At 46.4% G+C, this 26,700-nt stretch overlaps 1 protein-coding gene across 1 annotated transcript; it reads left to right on the forward strand.

Annotated features, from left to right (window-relative positions):
• Positions 1–14,943: 14,943 nt before the first annotated feature.
• Positions 14,944–18,419, forward strand: LOC122389871 (atlastin-like). The gene is made up of 2 exons (XM_043382332.1): positions 14,944–15,151; positions 15,789–18,419. Exons 1-2 carry the CDS (start codon positions 15,143–15,145, stop codon positions 17,667–17,669), a joined length of 1,890 nt encoding a protein of 629 aa, XP_043238267.1. The 5' UTR covers positions 14,944–15,142; the 3' UTR covers positions 17,670–18,419.
• The last annotated feature ends 8,281 nt before the right edge of the window (positions 18,420–26,700 follow it).

The raw sequence follows: 26,700 nt of genomic DNA on the forward strand, positions 1-26,700 counted from the left end.
ATCGGCCCTGTAGTAGCCGAGTTATTCCTAGTACAATAATGTGATGTTTACTGGTAGACGCTTATTTTCAGTGTTTGGAATTCCCCTTTGCGGGCGGTGCATTGCAGCCCATGCTTTGATAGCTATTGCCAAAATTTGAATGGCCTGCCGGCCATAAGCCATCGATCGGATTTTGACGAAAAATACCTGTAACGAGGGACCCTCCCACCTTCAAAAAAGTTAATGAATTGGCATAAAAGTGATGTAGCGTGAATCACAAAGAGCGAAAATGAACATCTACCAAATTTTACCGGAAAATATTCAACCGTTTTCGAGATATAAGACTTTTATTTTTGTTTACTTTTTGGGAACTCCGCTGTTTCTATGACGTCACATAAAGGTTTTCTTTACGTCGGCATTTGGAAGCAATAATTTGGTATCAAAGTGCGACAAATATTGCGCGAATGATGCGTTTATCTCACTGTTTATCTTATCAAGGTCAATATATGATGGCCAACAAAGGATTCCAGTACAATTCTTCTTATGGCATTTTTTCGTATCGCAATTCTTCGTCTGCAAATCTTCGTCAGGGCATTTATTCGTATCGCATTACTTTGTCTCGCATCAGGGTATATGAAAATCGGCTCGCATTTCTTCTTCAACGCAAATATATGCAAGAGTAAGCATTGATGGACAAATAAATGCACCGACGAAGATTTGTAGACGAAGAAATGCGGACGAAGAAATGTCATGCGAGGATTCGTTCGGGTACCATGACATTTATGTGATTTCAAAGTCAAGGTTCACAGCTGATCTGCTAAATCAAGCCAAGAATCCAAACTATCAAAAAACTATAAATATTTGTTTGTCTGTCACAGAGGTCTCAAGCAATATAAGGTTGACATATGTTGAATCAAAAATCTACTGCCACAACTCACATCTCCTGCCTTAGTTTATCATTGTTGTTTTAACTTGCTTTCAAGAGAAACAGAAGCCAGTATCTGATATCACTTCAGATGATTGTTTCAAGATCTGAGTTCAAATGGAATTAAAAGCAAGATCAAGATGAAACAGGGATTATTGCTGTTAAAGTAGTTTGGCCATGATACAACAGGCACATAAATCATTAGCCAAATCAAATACTGGTTGGTTTGTCAAGATGTTTGTTGTCTGTCGTCTGTCGAGCTGCTATGAACACTGAACGCTCTCACTCTTACTTTAAAGAGAGTAGTTTAAGTTGAATGGTAGTGAGCTGTAATTAGACAAAGCAGCTATTCAGTGCTCACATCAAGCCAGGCTAGGAAATGGCATCAACTGTGGTGGGAGGAAGCAGGTTCGGCAGGCCTATGTTGTAAACTTCTGTTGTGTCTTGTGTTTGATCAACTGATGTTTTCTGCTCTGTTTTGTGCAGTGATAGTAGCAGGTAACTGCATGCTTGTCAAATTATGTGAATAAACGAATTCATAACATTGCATTTTTCTCTCCATGCAAGGAACAAGTAAGATGTTGTAGAAAATGTAATAGAGGGCTGCATTGCTGATTTCATGCACTTTATCAGAGCTTTATTTAGAATTGCTTTCCTGAAAGCTACACACAGGCCACAGCACTGAAATTCACAATGTCATAGCTTTTGGCAGAAAAAAGAAAAGACTTGCCTAGGTAAAATTGGCTGAAAGTATGGCAGAGCAGGTCTTGATGCGTATGCCCATCCGTGTGCTTGCCGAAGCCGAACTGACTGCAACACATTAACTCTGACCCACCATGGTGGCTGGCATATCCTGAACTTTCACCACTCTAAACAAGACAACTTTCAGCCCTCAGCATTGTATTAAAACACTGTACATGGCAGTTGACACTCAAAATTTGGTTCAGTGCCATCCACGGACAACATCAGTCGCCATTCACCAGGCCAGTAAAAACAGAATAGATAATAGCTTCAAACCCATGTAGTCAGAGTTACTAGGTCTGCACCTCAAAACAAAATCCAGGTGACATTCACCACGCCAGCAAAAAAACAGGTAGGTACTTAGGTAACGTAACAGCTTCAAATCTGGTAACATGTTGGTCGGACTTAACACTACCATATGTACATGGAATAATATGATACCAAACAATAGTGCAACCATTCTGGACAACAAAAGTGTATGATAAAATTAATTTAGAATACTTTGGCAGCATGATTTACGAGCACAGGCAGGTGTTACCTACCAGCCTTCTCAATGCTCGTAAAACCAACATTGTAGTTTTGATTTTACCTTACATGATAACACACTTGGCTGCAATGGCACATTTAATTTAACACTGTGAAAAGACCAGTTATAACCACTTCACAAGCACAATTGCACCTCATGCCGACATCCTTTTCCTAAGACAGTCAGCAGCATCTTTCGTCAAAACTGGAAGATCAATCCCCTTTCAACTGTTAACATCAAAAATATTTCTTCATGGTGTGATCTCCTATGGAAAACTTGCGGGAAAAGAATTAATGTCAATTGTCAGCTCTTCAAATTTCTTTGGACTTAAACTTGCAGTACCATATCCAGTTTGCTTTGATATTTTGTTTTTCATTCCATGTTGAAGTTGAACACCAAGCTCCAGATATAGCAGGCAGCTTGATCATCTTCGGCCTTGGTATAATATCAGTCCAAGTTCCAGTGGTGGGTATCTTCTAATATTCAAATTAAAATGAAAAGCAATAGGCTTTCTCAGCGCCGACGACGGATTTCACGTTGATAAAAAAGGGAGCTCAAGGTCAGCAAAACTCGGGTTCAAGGAATGGCGGGCGTTGAAATGACTGCTGACGTCATCAACAAACCGCTAATGGTTAAGAGATAGGGACTAAGCTGGTCCCACCCTGCAAGTAAAGGGAAGAAATTTCTTGAACACCATAAAGCTGCGGGGGTTGCGACCAGGATAAATGGTGGTTTCTGAGCCTGGCCGCAAACTTGGCTATCTCAACTCAAAACTTATGTTAAGGTGGGATGGTCCCTTTAACGAAACACAGTCGTATGTTTGAGTCATTTTCACAAAAGTTTATTGACTTTTCGATAATATTTTGGGTGGATATTGGTCAGAAAGGAATGCTCTTTCCGAATATGTAGGTTTCATAGCGATTGATCTGCGTTTTCAATGCGTTTTGATGTTGTAAAAGACATCGCGCTCCGCACGAATTAAATTTTCAAATTAATTTTTCATTATTAAGGAAATGCTACGGATCATCACTTTTTATCTGCTGTCCTCTGATTACACGTACATTTGTCTGCAAAAATGCACCACATCGATTTCATTCGGTCAAACCGTTTTCCAGCGGCATCGATTTTCCCGTCACAATGCACGAAATCGGTCATTTTTTCGCAACCGCGGGTATTGCCTTGCACGTGACGCGCGCTATACTATGAAACCATATCAATACGCTAGGCCCATCTCTCCTCTATCCATTGGTGGCAATCCCATCTCGCTGCGGTCACCCATCGCCGAGTTATAAGCCCGGGAGAGGAGCGCTGCAGGCCCGATTTTCGCCCGTTGGCAATTTTCGCCGGCCACGTGTTAAGCCTATGGGAGCACCCTTTTGCACGTGCCGACGGCGCACCCCTGGCCCGATCACGCCCAAATTTTAATACAAAGGCCGCCCACGCCCACAGATTCGGCATGCCAAATTTCACGCCGATACGCGGCGCCTTTCAGGCGCAATAAGACACATAAGTCATGACGCACGCACGCACGCACGGACAACTTATAATTCATAATATAGACTAGATGGCCATGTTTGCGCGATAACTGTATAGATTCGATAGATATTGTTAATGGGGGCATTAGTTTGGGTGTATGAGGTTATATTTTTATTTGTATGAGCTAGGTGAAGTTTGACGTTTGGTTTTAATTGAACGGTATGGTGTCTCGGTGCTGGTTACGAGTTGTTAGAGCCTTTCGTGAGTTGGGCCCTTATTGCACTTAACTCTACCTACACTACTCTACCCTACCCATACTCATACCCTGCCGGCTGCCCTGCCCATAACCCACCCTGCCAATACCGTACCCTGCCCTGCCCATACACTACCCACACCCTATCCTACTAATACCTTACCCTTCACCACATACCGTACCTCACCCTACTCATAACCTCCTCACCCTCTATCGAAACGATGTACCAAAACTGAGCGCAATCGGCCCAACCGTTCTTGAGATATAAAAGCGGCCCGCTGCACGTGCGCACGCGCTAACTGAGACTCCAGATGGCTTGTGCCAGCCACCTTTCTAAATTGTCCCCACCAGTGAACAAAATTTGAGCGAAATCGGCCCAGCCGTTCTTGAGATGTATAAGAAGACCCCTCACGTGCGCACGTGCAGTCGATCCACCCTACCTGTCACAAATGACCATACATCGCCAGGAGAGTGCCCCCTCCACCCACAGTCCAAGTTTCAGCGCAATCGGCCCAGTAGTAGCTGAGTTATTCCTAGTACAATAATGTGCTGTTTACTGGTAGGCGCTTATTTTCAGTGTTTGGAATTCCCCTTTGCGGGCGGTGCATTGCAGACCATGCTTTGATAGCTATTGTGAAAAGTGGAATGACCTGACGGCCATAAGCCATCGATCGGATTTTGTCGAAAAATACCTGTAACGTTAACGAAACACGGTCGTATGTTTGAGTTATTTTCACAAAAGTTTATTGACTTTTCGATAATATTTTGGGTGGATATTGGTCAGAAAAGAATGCTCTTTCCGAATATGTAGGTTTCATAGCGATTGATCAACGTTTTCAATACGTTTCGATGTTGTAAAGGACATCGCGCTCCGCGCGAAATAAATTTTCCAATTAATGTTTCATTATTAAGGAAATGGTACGGATCATCGCTTTTTATCTGCTATCCTCTGATTACACGTACATTTGCCTGCAAAATGGCACCACACCGATTTCATTCCGTCAAGCCGTTTTCCAGCGGCATCGATTTTCCCGTCACAATGCACGAAATCGGTCATTTTTTCACAACCGGGGATGCTGTCTTGCACGTGGCGCGTGCTACACTATGAAACCATATCAATACGCTAGGCCCATCTCTCCTCTATCGAGTGGTGTAAACCGCTTCTCGCTGCGACCCTCCGTTGCCGATTTATACAGCCGGGAAGCAAGCGCCGCAGGCCGGTTTTCGCCCGATCGTCAATTTAACCGTTTCCTGTGTTAACCCTATGGCGCACGCGAGCGCGTGCTGACGGCGCACCCCTGGACCGATCACGCCCAAATTTTAATACAAAGGCCGCCCGTGCCCACAGATTCGGCATGCTAAAATTTCACGCCGATACGCGGCGCCTTTCAGACGCATTAAGACACATAAGTCATGACACATGGATGGATGGATGGAGAACGCACGGACGACTTATAAATCATAATATAGACTAGATGGCCATGTTTGCGCGATAACTGTATGGTATTTAATTGATTTTACGGTTTCTGTAGTGTGTACCAAGTTTGAGAGAAATTGGCCCAGCCGTTCTTGAGATAGGAAACTGCTCCTTTCCAGGTGTGCACGTGCATTAGCATTTAGCACCCTACATATGGTAATGTGTCGTTCGATATGTGCCCGTTGACAGTCCCAAAATTCAGCACAATCGGCCCGGTAGCGGCTGAGTTATTGCAAGAATAAATTTATTTTATTTACTGGCGAATTCCCCTGGCGAGAGGTGCCTTCCGCTACCGTTTGTTGTCAAAGGTTCAATGGCCTGCCTGGGCCTGCCTGCCGAAGCCGCCGATCCGATTTCGTCGGAAAATACGCGTAACGTTATCAAAACACGGTCGCATGCTTGAGTCATTTTCACAAAAGTTTATTGACTTTTCGATAATATTTTGGGTGGATATTGGTCAGAAAAGAATGCTCTATCCGAATATGTAGATTTCATAGCGATTGATCTGCGTTTTCAATACGTTTTGATGTTGTAAAGGACATCGCGCTCCGCGCAAATTAAATTTTCAAATTAATTTTTCATTATTAAGGAAATGGTACGGATCATCACTTTTTGTTTGCTATTCCCTGATTACACGTACATTTGCCTGCAAAATGGCACCACACCGATTTCATTCCGTCAAGCCGTTTTCCAGCGGCATCGATTTTCCCGTACCAATGCACGAAATCGGTCATTTTTTCACAACTGGGGGTGCTGTCTTGCACGTGACGCGTGCTATACTATGAAACCATGTCAAAACGCTAGGCCCATCTCTCCTCTATCGAGTGGTGTAACCCGCTTCTCGCTGCGACCCTCCGTTGCCGATTTATACAGCCGGGAAGCGGGCGCCGCAGGCCGGTTTTCGCCCGATCTTCGATTTGACCGTTTCCCGTGTTAACCCTATGGCGCACGCGAGCGCGTGCTGACGGCGCACCCCTGGGCCGATCACGCCCAAATTTTAATGCAAAGGCCGCCCACGCCCACAGATTCGGCATGCCAAATTTCACGTCGATACGCGGCGCCTTTCAGGCGCAATAAGACACATAAGGCATGACGGATTACGCACGCACGGACAACTTATAAATCATAATATAGACTAGATGGCATGTTTTGCGCTATAACTGTGCGTTTTGATAGATGCGTTTGAGGGGGCATTAGTTTGGGTGTGGGAACTTATGATTTGTATTTGTCTTATTTTGTCAGAGTTGGATATTTGTTTGAACGGCATGGTATGCTGGTGCTGGTTGCGGGTTGGAGCCTTTCTCATGGTTTCCCTTCATCGAACTCAAACCCACCCTACCCTACCCTAACTTACCCATACCCTACCTTACTAATAACCTACACATAGTTACCCTTCTCGATTAAAGTAACGTACCAAATTTGAACGCAATCGGCCCAGCCGTTCTTGAGATATAAAAGCGGCCAACTGCACGTGCGCACGCGCGACCTGAGACTCCAGATGACTTGTGCCAGCCACCCTTCTAAATTATCCCCAACAGTGTACAAAAGTTGAGCGAAATCGGCCCAGCCGTTCTTAAGATGTAGAAGCGGACCCCTCACGTGCACACGTGCAATCGATCCACCCTACCTGTGACAAACGATCATGCATCGCCAGGTGAGCGCCCCCTCCACCCTCAGTCCAAGTTTCAGCGCAATCGGCCCAGTAGTAGCCGAGTTATTCCTAGTACAATAATGTGCTGTTTACTGGTAGGCGCTTATTTTCAGTGTTTGGAATTCCCCTTGGCGGGCGGTGCATTGCAGCCCATGCGTTGATAGCTATGGTCAAAATTTGTATGACCTGCCGGCCATAAGCCATCGATCGGATTTCGTCGAAAAATACCGGTAACGTTAACAAAACACGGTCGTATGTTTGAGTCATTTTCACAAAAGTTTATTGACTTTTCGATAATGTTTTGGGTGGATATTGGTCAGAAAAGAATGCTCTTTCCGAATATGTAGTTTTCATAGCGATTGATGAGCGTTTTCAATACGTTTTGATGTTGTCAAGGACATCGCGCTCCGCGCGAATCAAATTTTCAAATAAATCTTTCATTATTAAGGAAATGGTACGGATCATCAGTTTTTGTTTGCTATTCTCTGATTACACATACATTTGTCTGCAAAATGATACAACACCGATTTCGTTCCGTCAAGCCGTTTTCCAGCGGCATCGATTTTCCCGTCACAATGCACGAAATCGGTCATTTTTTCACAACCGGGGGTGCTGTCTTGCACGTGGCGCGTGCTATACTATGAAACCATATCAATACGCTAGGCCCATCTCTCCTCTATCCAGTGGTGGCAACCCCATTTCGCTACGGCAATCTGTCGCCGAGTTTTGGGCCCGGGAAGTGGGCGCCGCAGGCCGGTTTTCGCCCGATCTTCGATTTGACCGTTTCCCGTGTTAACCCTATGGCGCACGCGAGCGCGTGCTGACGGCGCACCCCTGGTCCGATCACGCCCAAATTTTAATACAAAGGCCGCCCACGCCCACAGATTTGGCATGCCAAATTTCACGCCGATACGCGGCGCCTTTCAGGCGCAATAAGACACATAAGTCATGACGGATCACGCACGCACAGACATGTTATAATTCATAATATAGACTAGATGGCCATGTTTGCGCGATAACTGTATAGATTCGATAGATATTGTTAATGCCCTAGTGAAAAAATCCTTAAGGACAGTCCTATGTATTTCTTCAGGACGATCCTTAACAAAATCCTTGTACGAAATTGATACACAATCCTTAAGGATTTTGTTAGAAATTCCTTAAGGATTCTGCGGAAAATCCGTAAGGATTTTTAGCTAAATCCTTAAGGATTCTGCGGAAAATCCGTAAGGATTTTTAGCTAAATCCTTAAGGATCTCTAGCAATGTCTTTAAGGACATTGGTAATAATCTTTAAGGACTTTGTGGTTTTTCCTTAAAGATTGGTAGCAAAATCATTAAGGATCTTGGCGACAATCCTCAAGGATTTTGAGGCTATTCCTTAATGAATTATATATAAATCCGTAAGGATCAAACCCTAGCAAACACATTTGTACGGTCTGTGGTGCTTTATTTTTCACTTGAAACAAGCACATTTAGCCATTTTTCATTGCCAGGAACGGAGCAGCCGCCAACCACAGGCGATCGGGTATACATATATGGAGCTCTAGGCATTCGCAGGTTGCAGCTGAGGCTCCGAGAAATATAAGCCCAGGACTTCCGAAAAACATATTTACAGGAAGATAAGTCTACACTTTTTCGAGTCAGCCACACTTCAGATATTATCACGTCACACGTCCTCGGCCGCCGCTCCTCCGCCATCCGCATTCTACACACCTTGAGCGGTTGAGTCCGCCCGTCGCCTGTCGAGTCTCGCATCGTGCGTTCCTGTAACAAGGCGGATATTCCTATGTAATAACAGTAATATACTGATCAACAATGCCTACTCAAAGGCTCACGAATTCTACTCTTAGGTTTAGACTGCAGTCCCAGCCAAAGAATATTGGTGAGCCTTTGAGTAAATTCAGTTCAGTCATTTCCAGCTTAGATGCCTGTGTATGTTCATTTAGCAATGCATCACATATGCACCTACGTCCTACTACCCTGAATCCATTCTATTATATTTACCTGGGCCTCGTTCCAAGGCATGACGCTAAAAGACGCTACCGGTAGTACTTTCATTTGCCGCAGCCAAATGAATGACGACGACGATCGCCATTAATTGAAGTGAACGTTTCAGCGCCGGTTTTTGTATCTATCAATGCAATAACTAGGATCAATTATCTCATTGATACACAGCATGGCAGAAACTTACAAGGCCCGAAGAGGAGACGGCAGACGGCACAACACACTCAACAGACTCGTCCGCATCCCGCGAGCGGCAGCGGCACAATGCGACAGGGGGACGCGCGGTCTCCCCTCTTGCCGGAGGCGAGGATCAGACCGCCCGCTGCCGCCCGTACAGTCTTTAAAACGGTCAGCGGTCGCTAAATTCCAGTCGGTACGGTCTCTGAAAGAGCACAGCGCAAACACTGTGGCACCGGTGACACTAAGGCCATACGATACATGCATACTGTGGCACTTGGTTGAGATACCAATAGGTACTTTTTATCAGAACTATTCGTCTATCCGATTTGGAGTCTGGGTGAACCCAGCGTGGACATTTAGGTGACCATCCCAGCTAAATATTAATTATGAGTTAAGATAGCCAAATTGTTATCCCTGGCTCAAAATCACCGGTTTTGGCACTCGCAATATCGAGAAATGCCATAAATCGAAAATATTTAATTTTAAAGTTGCAGCACAAAAGTGGGGGCAAGCTGCTCCCACTGCCCCCCTCGCCTCCCGGTTCCCGCGCCTATGATGATAACGAACGCTGCTTTGGTCCGTCACAAAGTTTTTACATGCCGTATATGTCATATGGTTAAGAAATTAACGGATACGGAGCGCGGAATAATACTAGGGATGATTCATTCACTCCATAATGATTGACGTACTGGCTGCATCGGCTATCCTGAAGGATTAAGCGACACTAGCAATTGTAGCAATTTCCTTACGGAATACTGAGCGATCCTTAAGGATACCAAACATCGCCCTAAAATCCTTACGGATCGGCGAATGCGTCCTTAAGGATTCAAGAGGGTCCGTAGAGTCCTTAAGGATTTCATATCTGATCCATATGGGTCCTTATGGATCCTTAAGGATTGTGGGGATTCTGGCGAAATCCTTAAGGACTTTTTCACTAGGGTGGGGGCATTAGTTTGGGTGTATGAGGTTATATTTTTATTTGTATGAGCTAGGTGAAGTTTGACGTTTGGTTTTAATTGAACGGTATGGTGTCTCGGTGCTGGTTACGAGTTGTTAGAGCCTTTCGTGAGTTGGGCCCTTATTGCACTTAACTCTACCTACACTACTCTACCCTACCCATACTCATACCCTGCCGGCTGCCCTGCCCATAACCCACCCTGCCAATACCGTACCCTGCCCTGCCCATACACTACCCACACCCTATCCTACTAATACCTTACCCTTCACCACATACCGTACCTCACCCTACTCATAACCTCCTCACCCTCTATCGAAACGATGTACCAAAACTGAGCGCAATCGGCCCAACCGTTCTTGAGATATAAAAGCGGCCCGCTGCACGTGCGCACGCGCTAACTGAGACTCCAGATGGCTTGTGCCAGCCACCTTTCTAAATTGTCCCCACCAGTGAACAAAATTTGAGCGAAATCGGCCCAGCCGTTCTTGAGATGTATAAGAAGACCCCTCACGTGCGCACGTGCAGTCGATCCACCCTACCTGTCACAAATGACCATACATCGCCAGGAGAGTGCCCCCTCCACCCACAGTCCAAGTTTCAGCGCAATCGGCCCAGTAGTAGCTGAGTTATTCCTAGTACAATAATGTGCTGTTTACTGGTAGGCGCTTATTTTCAGTGTTTGGAATTCCCCTTTGCGGGCGGTGCATTGCAGACCATGCTTTGATAGCTATTGTGAAAAGTGGAATGACCTGACGGCCATAAGCCATCGATCGGATTTTGTCGAAAAATACCTGTAACGTTAACGAAACACGGTCGTATGTTTGAGTTATTTTCACAAAAGTTTATTGACTTTTCGATAATATTTTGGGTGGATATTGGTCAGAAAAGAATGCTCTTTCCGAATATGTAGGTTTCATAGCGATTGATCAACGTTTTCAATACGTTTCGATGTTGTAAAGGACATCGCGCTCCGCGCGAAATAAATTTTCCAATTAATGTTTCATTATTAAGGAAATGGTACGGATCATCGCTTTTTATCTGCTATCCTCTGATTACACGTACATTTGCCTGCAAAATGGCACCACACCGATTTCATTCCGTCAAGCCGTTTTCCAGCGGCATCGATTTTCCCGTCACAATGCACGAAATCGGTCATTTTTTCACAACCGGGGATGCTGTCTTGCACGTGGCGCGTGCTACACTATGAAACCATATCAATACGCTAGGCCCATCTCTCCTCTATCGAGTGGTGTAAACCGCTTCTCGCTGCGACCCTCCGTTGCCGATTTATACAGCCGGGAAGCAAGCGCCGCAGGCCGGTTTTCGCCCGATCGTCAATTTAACCGTTTCCTGTGTTAACCCTATGGCGCACGCGAGCGCGTGCTGACGGCGCACCCCTGGACCGATCACGCCCAAATTTTAATACAAAGGCCGCCCGTGCCCACAGATTCGGCATGCTAAAATTTCACGCCGATACGCGGCGCCTTTCAGGCGCATTAAGACACATAAGTCATGACACATGGATGGATGGATGGAGAACGCACGGACGACTTATAAATCATAATATAGACTAGAGGGACAGCATTACGCGCAGCGTAATAAGTCAATTTTCATTAAAATCGGCCCAGTAGCGGCCGAGTTATTGCCAGAATAAATTTGGCGTCTCCTCTTGGCCGGCGGTGCCCTGTTCCGGTATTCATTGCCAAAGGTCAGTGACCTTCCGGCTCTGATTTCGCTCAGTTTTGCAAGCGAAGAAACTGAGGCTAATGCGCGTGCTCTCTGATCGGCGACGGCCGCGGCCCAACATACGGCAAAGATGCGCCCGCCACGTGCAAGCCACCGAACCCACCCCCACCAAAATTTAATACGACAAACAGATGCACGCGTCCGACTTGCGTCGAAAATTTCACCCCCGTAGCCCGCACCGTTCCGGAGCAATAGCCCGCCAAGCGTGACTGACGCGTTACATACATACATACATACATACATACATACGTACAGACGTTTTGATTTTTATATATGTAAATTAATAGCATGGAGGATATTGTGTTATACGGATCGAGCTGGTTGTTCATATATAGGTACTGTGATAATGTGTGCTTAGATGGAATGTGACTAAAGTTAAAGGTAGTGTGCCAGCTTTCTTGGACCGTATGGAGTTAATGACCCGGATAAGGAGAACCGGATTTTTAGAACTCATCCATATCTTCAAAGCTCATGGAAACGTCTTAAATTCTTCAAATTTTGAGTACCCCAGTGCGAAATTCGCCCCGACGGGTTGTCGGTCGTAACCCAATCACATTTCACACCACTATGAACAATAAATGCACACAATAAAATCGCTATTACCGATAGGCTCATCCAATCAAGTTTCGATAAACCCGTTCATCATCATCTCCTGCGGTTTCGAACACGCCTGTTAGGTGGCTTCTGATGCTCGTCGAGGTCGGAATTTCCAAATACGCGTGGTGCGTCGGGCCGCGCGCTCCTGACTTCGGCCAAGAAAAATGCGTCAACTGATCATTGTCATTTCTGCCACTTGCGTGTGGTGAAGTGGGGTCATAACTTAAGAGACGGCTGTTTCATATCAATTATTTTACATAAAATCATATTTCAAACCACAAATTTATGTTCGACAGCCAAATTAAAGAAACAATACCAATACAGGCTTGCAGTTTATGTTCGACATTGCGTTGTCTACGATTAGAACAGCTGATAACTCATTCCCGTACGTCGTAACTCTATAATGACCTTTGCTTATTGTCACATGTGCGCCGCATTCGCGATTGTTGCCAATGCCGACGCCTGTTTGCAGGTCAGCCCACCACAGTTGTTATACATATCGAAAAACCGATAAACTTTTAGGCTAAAAAGTCACTATTCCAGGCCCATTTTTTTTAAGTAAAAACAGAAGCTTCTTATCCTAGGAAAAATAAAATGGGAAATCATTGGAAGGTGGCACACTACCTTTAAGGCCAACAAAGTTGACCGAAGAGTATACTTCCCTACCAACGTATGGTGTGCTTACATTTACACCTCGCTCTCCCGTTGTCATGACTCATGACTATCTGGTGCTGGTTTCTGATTCTAGTGCAGCCTTTGAGTTAGTCGTGAATCGTGACGTGATTCCCGGTGCGTAAACTCCTTACCCCCCCCCCCCACCCTTGGGTCACCGATTGCTCAATTATGTACAGTGAAGTGTGAACCTATTTTGCGCCGCCATTCAACTCTTTCTGGACCGCCTCATTAAAACCATGTCCTCAGATCCTGTCACTTAATTCAACAGCTTCACTTTACAGAGCACATTGCGATCAACATGACACGGATCGATTTGTTCTATACGAATGTTTAGTTAGCTGTTTTGAAGTGGGTGATTTTGTGAGACTTCGATGACGTTGAAAGATCGTACAAAATATGCTCATCTCAAACACGGCATTTCTCAGCCGATCGCGATGAAAGTGCACCAATCAATTAACCGTTTGCGGTAGGTCACCGTAAGTCAACTTATAAACCTTTTCACAACTGCTTATTATCCAAAGGCGAACATCAATGAAATAGCTAAGTGTGACATACTGGGGCTAATACGTTAACTGGGAAGGGGGGACGCAATTGCCTCCCCAGTGGCCAACATTCCCCCCCCCCCCAGTCAAAACGTGAACTTTTTGCAAAGTATACATAATACGCTTTAGTGATGGTCGGTTTAGCCTCCAGCAGGGGCGCGGGAACTGCTTTCAGACGGGGGGGGGGCACACCACGATAGAGATCAACCTAGGGTACCCCTAAATCTAGTTTTCTCACCGGTTTTAGGCCACTTATTTTTCATCCCTTGACTTTTGCAAAAAAAAAGAAAACATTTGCATAAAAAGTGCGGTACCTATTCCGTCTCAAAGTTATGGGGGCACCGCCCCCACGGCCCCAGAGTTGTACTGCCTTCCCCCCCCCCGTTCCCGCGCCAATGGCGTTCAGAAGGAGAAAATTACAAAATAGTCGTTTTCACGAAAAATGTTTTTCTGCAATAGCTTTTGACTCAAAGGAGTTACGACCTTACCTTTGCCAGCATCGTGCTTCTGTCGGCGAGACGCGTCAAACAAATTATAAGTTGACCTCGAAAGGTCATTTTTAAAATTTGACCTCAGGTCAAGGCCATTAGGCCATCAAGGACCTGACCGGGAAAGGTAATGCTGCATATCAGTCTATCCGGTCGAGCTGAACACATGAGGTGTTTACATCGCTCTGGCATGTCTCTATCAAAAGTTATTGTCAAAAGACTCATGGGGACCTGTCATGACCTGATATGACCTCAGGTACACAAAGAGGGGTCACGGGCGGGATTTTCCGATTCGGTGTGTCATTTTTACCTGTACTCGTAAACCGGTGTTTTAGTGCTTACAGCGACTTTCTTGAGAGTGTTTAGAACGACTTTGACTTTTCACTTTGAAGTTATTTTTCGGCTTGCTGAGCGTATAAGGCAGAGGGCTATTGCACGGAAATGCTAGTTTTGTGATTTTCAGAGAATTAAGTAGCAAATTATCAACTGGCAGCTCGCCAGTGAGTACTCGTAGTGACCCAACTCATCTGGTCACCTGATTATGGGTGGCGAAGGAGTGATAAAAATTAAAATATCATGTTTGACCCGCCCCCCCCCCGAAATCCCTTAGACGAGGCTCTGTACCGCAGCATTCGTCAACCGATGCCAATACCTCACCACTCGGACAGTGTGTGGGCCGCCCGGGGAACGGGGAACTACCGATCTCCACCTACTGTTTATTAAGCGGCCTCCGCGGGGCGGGCCCCCCACTCCGAATCACGGCTGCATTGTCGCGCATTCCCAGCCGTCCAGTCTTCAGGTTAGGTCGGCAGCAGGCAGTGACAGGTGCACAAGTCATCTTATTGTCTAGTTGAGCTGAAGAGCTGAAGGAGAGTTTTCCGTCTACCTCTACAGCCGGCACGACCAGCACAACATCGGCACCATGAGTCAGGTGAGAGAGGTCAGAGTGCGTAAGGAGTGACGGAGAGTGCGGTGTCAGGGAGTGATTGTAAAACAAAATTAGTTATGTGGGAGTTTTCAAATCACTCGCACCGCCGTCAGGTATTAGCTGAGTGGTAACGGGTAAGTGTCATTCTATACCACTGGTCATTGTAGCCAACGCAGGACAGTTAGGCTTCCTAGGTAACTACTCATTGCTCAATGCTCAATGCTTTACTACCTATGTTATTCAGATGGCGAACAGCGAACATAAAACAAGCAAAATCACTGAGGGCCGAGGGGGTATTCTGCGTTTAAGGTAGCTCTTGCCATCTAGTTACACATACATTGGTTGGCAGCTACATATTTGTTGGTATGCCTCATATACCTAAGTTAACAGTAAACACATGCTAATAACCTTATTTCGGGGGCGACTATACGAGTTGCGTGCGAAAGTGGTTACATAGGAAGGTACATGATCAATGAAATTGCCAACTAAAAAAGTAGGTATTTTGTGTCTTTCCTTTCAAAATTTGCTTTCCACTGCGTCCTGAACCTCCAAGACATAAAGTAGGTAGGTTTGCGTAACAGATATCAGTCACGGCGATATCATGGTTAAGTGTTAATCTACACCTTTCCTTACCTTTCAGATACCTGTCAGTGCCAAGCAGATACTCAAAGAAAATGGTACTGGAGGCTTCACGCTCTGTTCGGACACCCTGGAGAGCATCCTTGGGACAGAACACGCCGATAAACCCGTGATAGTGATATCAGTAACGGGTACAACCGACCCCGGCAAGACAATGATTTTTGACATGATGCTACGGCATCTCGATCCATCCACAAGGAGCACAGACGATCGTGGCGGCTCTACAAGAGGAAACGAAGACCGTCCATCACGGAACAGCGGCATCGAGTTGTGGCCGCACCTGTTTCCCGTGACGTTACCCACCGGGGAGGAGGCCGTCATCGCGCTCATGGACACCCAGGGCGCCGCTGATGACGCGCCGCGGTCGCAGGCGGTGCAGGCCCTCGCCACTCTGCTCAGCTCGCTGCAGATCTTCAACGTCGTGGACGACTTGAGTGACGATGTTTTGGAGCAGCTGAGGCAGTCCATAGAGTTTGGTCAAACGCTGTCGAAGAGCACCAACGCTCCGGCCTTTCAAAAGCTCATGTTTGTTGTGCACGACTGGAAGGCGATAGACAAATTTCCAGTCGGGGCTGGTGGGGGTGACCAACTTGTGAAGAAATGGCTCCTGCAGAACGGTACAACAAATAAGCAAATCGAGATGGCCCGCCAGCATATAGGTGACTGCTTCAATGACGTTAACGGATTCCTCCTGCCGTTTCTTGGGCCTCCCAGCGATCACTCTCCTTCCGCGCCTGACGGTTCTGGTCTGCTGGGTGTGCTCCCGCTAGCAGTTGTGTTCCCACCAGCACTGCTGTTCGTACCAGAAATACTTCGCCACCGGTCAGCTTTACTGCAGGGGACAAGGAGTCGTCAGCTTATCAATGAATTTTCTGCCAGACTCATTGAGCTGATCCAAGAGACTCTGGCGCCAGAGAATCTAGCTATCAAGGTTGTCGCGGGCGAGCGCCTCACCACTGGCGACCTGTGCAGGCTCATCACCAAATATGTGGAACTGTTCTCCAGCAAGGAGCCGCCGAAGCCGGAGGACGTGGTGTACGCGACGATCGCTTGTCTGTATCCCGCAGTACAGGCCGCCAAAGAACAATATGTAGAGGCGATGGCCAGTGTGTTTCGTGAGGATCAGCCCGCGTTGAATGACGACGAGCTGATGAGACAACACAAGGAAGCCACAGCGAAGGCAGAGGCAACCTTCCACGCACAGAAAAAGACGGGAAACGACTCTCTGGTACAGAACGGCCTGAAGATACTGCTGAAAGACATTGAGAAGTGCTTTGATGATATTGATCGTGAGAACACTGGCAAACGCAAGAAGGAGGAACAGGCAGCTGAAAAGAAGAAGAAGGAAGAGAGCCAGCAGTACATCATAGAGCTCGTAAAGACCTGTACGGAGATGTACATCAACGCGATGAAAGCTGTTGCCGACGTCGACGGCTTCGTCACTCGAGACAATTTAAGAAGGGCTCACGCCACTGCCAAAGAGAAAGCGATGAACAAGTTTGACGCCAGGAGCAAAAACCACACAGTCGAGTGGGACAGTCGCTATTGGTTAACCTGTGTCATCGGTGCACGCTTTCGCCTGATGCAGTACCACAACGAGGTCATGAAAGACGCTGAGGATCGACGAGCCGTACGTGGCAACATGAAGGCCGTGGAAGTGGCTCTCAAATCCTACCGAACTGTGCTGAGCTCGACGATTTCTGGAGAAGGCATAAACGATGACAGTCTGCTGCGTCAACATGATCGGACAGTCGCGGCAGCCGTCGACACTTTCAAATCGCTCCATGAAGGGGATGAAGATACGGCTGAAAAATACGTGCAGGAACTCAAGACGCTCATCGGTGAGGAGTTTAAAATGATCCGATGCAGTCTCAAATCATAACACCCACTGCGACCCACAACGAACCGCGACGAGTGTCGATCGAGTGTCGGTCGGAGTCGACAGTCCTGCGCGGAGTCGGAGTCGTGGTCGGAGTCGCCAAAATCTTATCCGGCTCTGACCCTGATGTCGGAGTCAATATTGCATGGCTTAATGGCATGCCCGACACCTCTTTGCTTGAAAAAATCGTTCGTTGATCTTTCCAAACCAGGTATTGTCGAAGCTAAGGCAATAATTCTTTTTTGAACGAGCGTTGTCAGCGAAAAAGCAGAGGGCAACGGCTGCGCCAGGGCCAGAGCCTGCTTATAGTTCTCCATGTTATGTTTGTAATGCATGTCTTTGAAACGCGCATAGGATTATTTAAGGCAAGAGAAAAAGATGCAATGAACGTAAAGGGAAACCGGAAACGTCCGAAGTCTGAGCTGGAGTCGGAGTCGACTCCGACTCCGACTCCAGCTACGGAGTCAATTCCGACGTTGTTTTGACGACGAACTCCGACAACTTGTTCATTTTACGGGGTCGGAGTCGGAGTCCCTTAAAAGTTACCGACTCCGCAGCTCTGTCTGTAGTATTAGAATGTTTGAGTGTTGACTGGTTCTACTGTGATCCTAACTATGTGAGCCGGAGGCAGCGAGGCGTCCAAGGAACCTGTCCGTCACTTTAGGTGTCAGTATGTTATTGTGGATGATTTGTTTAATCGAGACAGCACTTTGTACATAATGTGACGAAAATACATTTTACGTAGAGCGACCACTTTGACATTGTTATGTTTATCTTTACCAAACGCGTTAAACCTTTATATGGGAGAGGTCATCTTGGTTGCTGACCTCAGCTTAAAGTTGAGGCCGAGGCCGCTCAGGTCAGGAAGTTTGTCGAAGGGGGACACATTGCATATCATTCGATTCAGCAGATAATTCATAGAGTCATGTGTGCTGAACTCAGATGACCTCAATCGACCCATTATGTATGTCACATATGACATAAATAGATATCGGCCATATGAAAACGTACCTACTGTGTTGTGTCAGACCTTGCAAGGAGTTCCAATATAAAAGCTCACGTTCCAGAGGGATGGGATTAGATCGTTACCGGCGCCGAGAGCAGTAAGCAGTTTCAATGTTCCCGGATTGACTTCAGAGTTCAGTCTTAGGTATACATAGGTAGGGCCTAGGGGAGCATGGGGTAATTTGGCCGGCAGTATAATTTGGCCGCCCCCACCTTTACGATATCCGACAAAATATAATGAAAAAAATCTAGCCTCTATTCATGTGTCATGCGTGGAACTAATCCGTGGCAAATTTTCAAAAATCTCCCCTTCTTAATTTTCTTCAAAATCAATAACACATGAATTTGATTAGAAAATGGTAGCTTTCACTTCCGTTCGAAAAATTGTATAGCATGTGGAATTCGAGTAGACAAATTTCGACATTGTGGTCCCATTGCTTAGGTAGGATGCTCGCTCAACTTCAAGAGTAGGTAATTTCACGCATTTTCGTATAACCGTAACGATTTTATAGAGTGTAGACAAAACTTTTCAGAATTGCAATGCGGGGTAATTTGGCCGGTGCTAGTGGAGCAGCTTTGACGGTGCCCTCAGAATCGCTATGCTGGGAAGTGGGACAGCCAACTTGATAAGGTCGTCGTGCCGAGCTGTTTGGTTTTATAGCCGTTGGCGGTGGCATTGCGACAGTCTGCCTCCTAGGGGCTCATCAAGACACCGCGCAATGCAGCACTACCAAGATGCTAGGGATCTGCTCAAACCAAATTGATAGTCACATCTCCAGCTCGCAAACACTATCGACAACTTGTTTGCAGACATCGGAAGGTTACGAGATGCGAGTATTTGAGACTGAGTTGAGTTATTTCATTGATTGCAAAGAACTTTTAATTGAAATTAGTCGATTATTTCCTTACTAGAATAAAAAGCTAACGTTTTCCCCAAACAATGCCCTCTTAGGTACTAAATTCACTTATTATAAGTTTCATTGTGAAAATATTTTTTGATAATAAATAAATCGTTTAGCGGACTGACTGTGTGTAAAGAAGCTATTTTTCTCCTGTACCGCTGGGCGACCCGACCGGACAGATCCGGCCGTACCGGACGACCAGACAACTGAACGACCCCGTACTATATACGTACATCGGTACATTAGCATCCCCTACGTCAAAGGAACCAGCGAAAGAATTGCTAGGATTTTAGCGCCGCACCAAATTCGGTTAGGATAGGTTTAGCTCGAAGTCAACACTCAGGGACAAACTAGTTAAAGCCAGGGACGTACCACCAAAGGATTTGCAAAAAGGTGTCATTTACAACTGACTTCTTGTGATTGTGGTGTCACGTATGTTGGCGAGACCGGGCGTCCTATTGTTTTGTCAAGACGCATCGAACATAGGCGGCGGAACGGGGAGGGCACCGGGGCACCGTGCCCCCCTTTGATTTTTGCATTTTAACATTAGCCCTATGGGCGTTGCATGGAAAGATTTTTTATAAATTTAGTTCGAATGTTTGAATAGACGGATTGACAGAGCCGACGCCCACGCTAAGCAGAGCTTGTTGCGTAGACCCCGACCCCTACAGTCCGATCGCGCAATTCCGGGTAACGGGAGAATTTAGATGCCAAAGTTTAACGTGCCCTTCAAAGCCGGACACGGCCTGTCCCACTCAACTGACTTCAACTGGCTACGGATGCTCCCACCAACCGCAGACCATCCCCGTCAGGAGTCTCATATATCGAGCGCCGGAGCGACTCGAACCCGGGCTCTCACTACCGGGAGTCCGGTGCTCTACCAAATGAGCTACGGGACAGGCTGAGACCAGAATGGGAATGGGACCAAAAGTCGGCAGTGCCCCCCCCCCTTAATTGAAGGGGTTCCGCCGCTACTGGCATCGAATGATGATAATGTACATTGTACAGCCCTCAGCAGACTGCGTGGTAGGAATTCTTTTTTTTTCGACAAAACCGGCAATAGGTAACTCAAAGATAATGTTATCAGTCGGTCGGAACTCACTGCAAATAGAGGCGCCATGCTCCACTCCTTCGATTGGGTCTATCACTAAACAAAGTATATGCCTTGTCACGTGGCAACAAAATGCAAAAGTTTGTTTTGGGGCAAATATAGATTTTTGGTTTTTGTTGCCAAACTGGATGGAAAATGAGTACGATGGTAATACCAATCTTAAATCTAAGGTGCGGAGTCTCGCCGGACTCTCGCGCGTCTTGCTGTTACGATTTCCAAGCGACCGGTAGCTATAGTATCCGCGGTATTCTCGGTTTTGTCGAAAAAAAAAATACCACTACCACACAGTTTGCAGAGGGCTTTTTGTTCGGTAACAAAAAGCCCTCTGCATGTTGATGCAAGCAGGCCTTTGCATGTTGACCACAGTCCAAACCAGTAGCGGCGGAACACCTTCGATTAAGGGGAGGGGGGGGGGGGGGTTACAGGCACTGCCGACTTTTGGTCCCATTCTTTCCATGCAACGCCCATAGGGCTAATGTTAAAATGCCAAAATCGAAGGGCCAGCACGGTGCCCCGGTGCCCTCTCCGTTCCACCGCCTATGGTCCAAACGAAGAATCTCGGATGACTTTGGATGACCACTGACCAGTTGACACATGAAATGTAGGTAATTGATTGTGAACCTACGTGATGTAGGCGCTGACCACGAATCTAATAGGTATCCACTTAGCTTTGAACATTCATTCAGAGTCTCGGGATAGCGAAAATAACAATCATGCCTAATGGCTGACTTAAATCGTCAGATATGGCCTCTAGCAACGATACCCTCTTTACATGACGTAGACTTGAACTCGGACCAGCCTGCAGCCCTACATTGTTAGGTATACGAACCACAACTGTTCACTGTTGCCTAAGCCTTGACAATTTTTTCAAGAACATTTTGGAATTCGTTCATACCTATGACACACAAAAAAGTGTCAAGTTTTCGGACAACTTGAAACATGACCCTGACCTTGGCATTACCTAAATTTAGAGCTTAGATATATTATTCTCATAAGCGCGGGAGCCGGGGGGGCAGTGGGGGCAGCTTGCCCCCCCCCCCAACTCTGGGGCCGTGGGGGCGGTGCCCCCACAGCTTTGAGACGGAATACCACACTTTTTTTTGCAAATGTTTTCTTTTTTGTTGAAAAAGCCGAGGGGTAAAAAATAAGTGGCCTAAAACCGGTGAGAAAACTAGATTTGGGGGTACCCTAGGTTAATCTCTATTATGGTGTACCCCCCAGTCGGAAAGTAGTTCCCGCGCCCCTGATTATTCTACTCCTCAGAATGTCTGCCTTCGCTTCCAACCATTTTTGCCCGATTCGGATTTTGTCTTGCTATCAGTAGTGGCGGAACACCCTCAATTAAGGGGGGGGGGGCGCTGCCGATTTTTTGTCCCATTCTTTCCATGCAACGCCCATAGGGCTTATGTTAAAATGCCAAAATCAAAGGGGGTACGGTGCCCCGGTGCCCTCCCCGTTCCGCCGCCTATGCTTGCTATCCTCAGGGCTGGAGCAGGGCCTCCTCTAAGGATTTTTCACTGGGTGGGCAAAATTTTCGCAACTCCCCTGCCCAAAGGCGGATCCAGCCACTTGTTTTGGGGTCCAACCAATTTCAAAACCTGCGACCGGGCGGAGGGTGCGGGGGTGAGGCGAAATAAGCTAAGCTGTGCCATTTTTTACCAAGCTGATTTTTTTCCAAGCTGATTTTTACCTTGTAAGACCGATGAAGAGCAGTGCTCGAAATATCGGGCAGGGGCTCTTCATAGCCCCCCTCCTAATTCCGAAACTACTGGGCCGATCGTCAAAATTCAAACGGCGTCTGATAGCCCCAGAAAACTGTCGGGCGAAACCTAATTTCATTGACCTCGAGGTCACCGATGACGTCAGAGGTCAGGTCAAAGTAAAAATTATTAGCATTTTGGCTTGTTCACATTTTGGGCTCTGGCCGCCGTCTTACAAGTCAGATCAAGCTCATTTTTTAGTTACACACTCGTGAACAGATGCTTTAGATACCCTCAAGGTACCAAAATTGTACTTTGATTTTCAGGTCAGGGTCAGGTCATCACAGGTCACGGAAATATTATATCATGCGTCGGTCAGGTGACACATGTTTTATGGTCCATTTAGGCCATATATATATATATATATATATATATATATATATATATATATATATATATATATATATATATATATATATATATATATATATATATATATATATATATTTCGAATTTGATGTCGTTTGTGTCATTTGAGGTCATTTTGAGTTGAATTTAGCTTAGGTCAGGTCACTTCCAGGTCAAAAAAGGTCAAATTTTGAAGTAAGAACTTTTCAACAAAAAAGTGTCTATTGGATGCAGTTTGAGCTCAAGAACACGATGGTGCTATTTATATTGGTGTACGATGTCAAAAACGCACGGAAAAATTGATTTAAAAAAATATTATTGTGAATTTTTTGCAATAATGCGTATAATTTGGCCATTTTTTTTTAATTGAAACTTGCTAGTGTAAGTCATTAGCATGTGTTCTATCACATATATTTGTTTTTTTCGAAAAGTCCAAAAGTTTTTGAAAAAATAAAAATAAAAGTTTTGAATTGTTTCTCAAATTTTGAAAATTTTGAAAATCCCAGATAGCAGTTTGATAGCGCAGTCTATTCTGAGCCCTCTCATGCAAATAAATTGGATCTAGCTTAACCCTATTCCTGGCGGGCTCCGCCGGGACAAGAAACTGGCGGGGGGGCCGATTCGTCCCCCCTGAAATCTCGAGAACGAAGCAAGATAGCGACAAACGGTAAACGGCATCGGATACGCACGGTCAAGATCTACAATTTTTACTAAGGTCATTTTCAGGTCAGGTCAAGGATGACGTCACAGGGGTCGAAAAAGTCAAAATGGCGGCGCTAGATATGGAGAGAGTTTTTCTCGAATAACTTTCGAATTAGTCAAGATAGGAACAAACTAAGGGCATCATCGTGATCCTCTCGTCAATCCGCATCGAATGATATATATGTTGACCTCGCAAGGTCAAGGTCAAAGGTTGACCTCAGGTCACGTGACCTCGAGGTCATCATGTATATCATTCGATGCGTCTTGACGAGCTGAACACAATGAGACCATCCACGCGTCTGTATCTTGTTCCTGTACGGAGTTATTGGCCAAAAACCTTTGGTGACCTTTGATGACGTCACATGACCTCACAGCTGCCCAACAGCAAAACAGACCTCAAGGTAGTGAAGGTTGATCGTATATGAAGTCATGTATGGTATATGGGGCCATTCCGACCCGTTTTAGTGGTAAAAACAGGGAGTTGATTTTTCCCCCATTATTGACTTATAATGGGGAGGTCGCGAAACTGACCTGACCTTAGGTCACCGATATCAAAATTCCGAGATATACAAATTGCACATACTGGTACCCTAACTATAGCCTGAAGAGAAGAAATTGATCGGTCAAAAACTCTAGCTCTGGCGTGATTGCAAACTTTTCTGAGGTAGGGTCACCAAACCGCCTCTGGGCTCTGGTGACCTGACCTGAGGTCAGATTAACTCAAAATTTACAGACATGTTGCGTAGAACCCTTTTAGGAAAAGTCAGAAAATTTGAGCTTCCTAGCTCAACGCGTTTGGGAGAAATAACCAAAAAACCTCAGGGGGGGGGGGCTCCTGAGGCCCCCCCCCGCCAGGAATAGGGTTAAAAACTGAGCTCTTGGGAGCGATTGCCGTGGTTCAATGTTTTGCGTCGAAATCGGCCGAACATGATGTCACTCTGGCGTCATTTCCGGCCGACCTATGGTAGCTACAAAGTTCATATTTTGACAAAAGGTGTCAAATTGATGCAACCGAAGGTACTGAAAGTTTGGCTTCTATACGTCAAGCCGTTTGGAAGTTATTGCAGAAAAACGGGAGGGGGGCTATGAATACCCCCCCCCCCCCCAGTGGGGCGCGGGTTAAGACCGGAAATGTATGTACCGGACGTCCTGCCAGACCTTAATTTTTTTATTTGCTTCTGGGTGGGCAAATCAACGCCACTGGGTGGGCAATTGTGGTGACTTGGTGGGCATTTGCCCACCCAGTGGGTATGTTAGAGGAGGCCCTGGGCTGGAGCGCGGTCGGCGGTAGATTGAGGTCTCAACACATGAGCTGGCTTTGACCTTTGGGCTGGCCTTTGACCAGAGATAAATTAACTAAGGCTCTTTAGATTTATAATCCTCTCATTGAGACATTTCGTTTGGTACCGCTTTTGTTTCCATAGCTTATCCGTGGACGGAGGGAGCTAGAGGGGAGGGACGAAGTACGCCCCCCCCCGGGCTGGATGGCAAGTCTTGCCCCCAGGCCCGGCTGTGGGTGGGGGGTGGGGTGGGGTAGAACGTCAGGTCAGAAACAAGCTAATGCGTCCACCCGAGCGACATTACCATTTTTGATCCATTTGCACGCAATACGCACAACAGAAACATTCTGTGTATAATCGTCCCATTTCAGCACTATAGCAGTCCGCATTCCGAGCGATTACTACAGGATTACTAGCCGGCTCACTCAATTTCAATCCGTTTCCCATTAGTTATTCGGTATTCCGCCTAGCAGGCGGAGTCGGTGCGCAGTGCTGCCCTGATGCACCGCGGCTCAGTCACCGTACAGCGTTTTCATTGGTCCGCGCCGGCCTTGGAGCGGCGGAGCTCGTGGAGAGGCTATCTGGTCGCCGCCGTTGGAGGCTTCTCAGGAATAGTGCCGCGTGGGGAGGAGTCAGACACAGGCTCCCCCGGCTGTCAACAAAGAAACCTGGCAAGCTGCCAGTTGTCATTAAGGGCCATTTCTCTTGACTCACCAGTGAATACTGGACCTTATGGGCTGCCGGTGACAGCTGCCCGGCGCCGGATCAATAGCTGGGACCGGGACCGGTGCTGCCGCAGAACCGGACTTTAACGGTGCTAGGGCCGTTCCGGGCGCAACGCGCGGTCCCAGACTGGGGCGGCCAGCTGGTGTCGAGCCGGCGGATACTGCGCGGCACAAGCTGATTGGCTGTCGCTGTTGGGCAGCAGCTGAGTCAGCTGCGTGACAAAGAGCCGGATGTGGGCGATAGGCGCGGCTCACGCCTGGGGCCCTGCTGTAGCGGTTACCAATGGTTGTTGGAATGCTAAACATTCCGCTCCTTTTGATGAACCGGACGGGAGGCATGCGTCAGGGGCCTTCATCCAAGGAATAAGGATGGGTGTCACTTTACGATATTTATTGGGAGGGCTCTTATGGTTGGTTGTTAGATGTAAGATGAAGAAATCATGCAGCGTCAAAGGAATAGCCGAAATTATTGGTAGGTTGGGTGCCTATCAGGTCTATTCAAAACGATACCCTTCATAATTCCTCGATGGCTCTTAAAAATGTACTTAGAAATCAAATGCATTGTAATGAAGCACATTTTGGGTTGGCTCTGATATATGATGTGATAGGTAGGTATATGCAAGGTGCGAACTGTTCGCTTTGTTTCTTTTCAGAATGTAATAAAACGTTTCTTTTTCGAGCATAGGAGCTATGCGAATAAATTGAACGTTTCCCTGTATTCGCATTTAGCTTGAACTATATCGGTCAGTTACTGACTAGCATCTTTTGCAGACCTCTTCCCTAATAATATTATGCTTACGTTATGGTAGTGAATCGGCTGGCTAACCAGTAGCAATTTGATAATGTGCGTTCACTTCAGCTCTCACTTTTATCACGTTCAATCCGCAAATTATACTGCACTTCTACAGTAGGTAGGGTAGGGCATAAAGGGTAGCAGGCACGATCATTGAGCGTCGAAGCATAATATAGTTCCAAAGTTAAGTGCCCACTAAGGCTGGGTTTCATTTCACCCAAACATTTCAGCTTGACTGGATCGAACTGTCAGCACTCAGCAAGCGAACTGTTATTTCATCAGTTATTGAATGCCCCGAGACCCCTAATCCGCTATGGATTCCTTAAGGTTCATTTTCTCGTATCGTTTACCGACCGTTTCACCCGTATGGACAAACAGAGAAAGCTCATACTGCGCGCAGAACGGCCC

The sequence above is a fragment of the Amphibalanus amphitrite genome, unplaced genomic scaffold, assembly GCF_019059575.1.
Source record: "Amphibalanus amphitrite isolate SeventyFive unplaced genomic scaffold, NRLGWU_Aamphi_draft 000375F_arrow, whole genome shotgun sequence".
In the NCBI taxonomy this organism is placed as follows: Eukaryota; Metazoa; Arthropoda; class Thecostraca; order Balanomorpha; family Balanidae; genus Amphibalanus; species Amphibalanus amphitrite.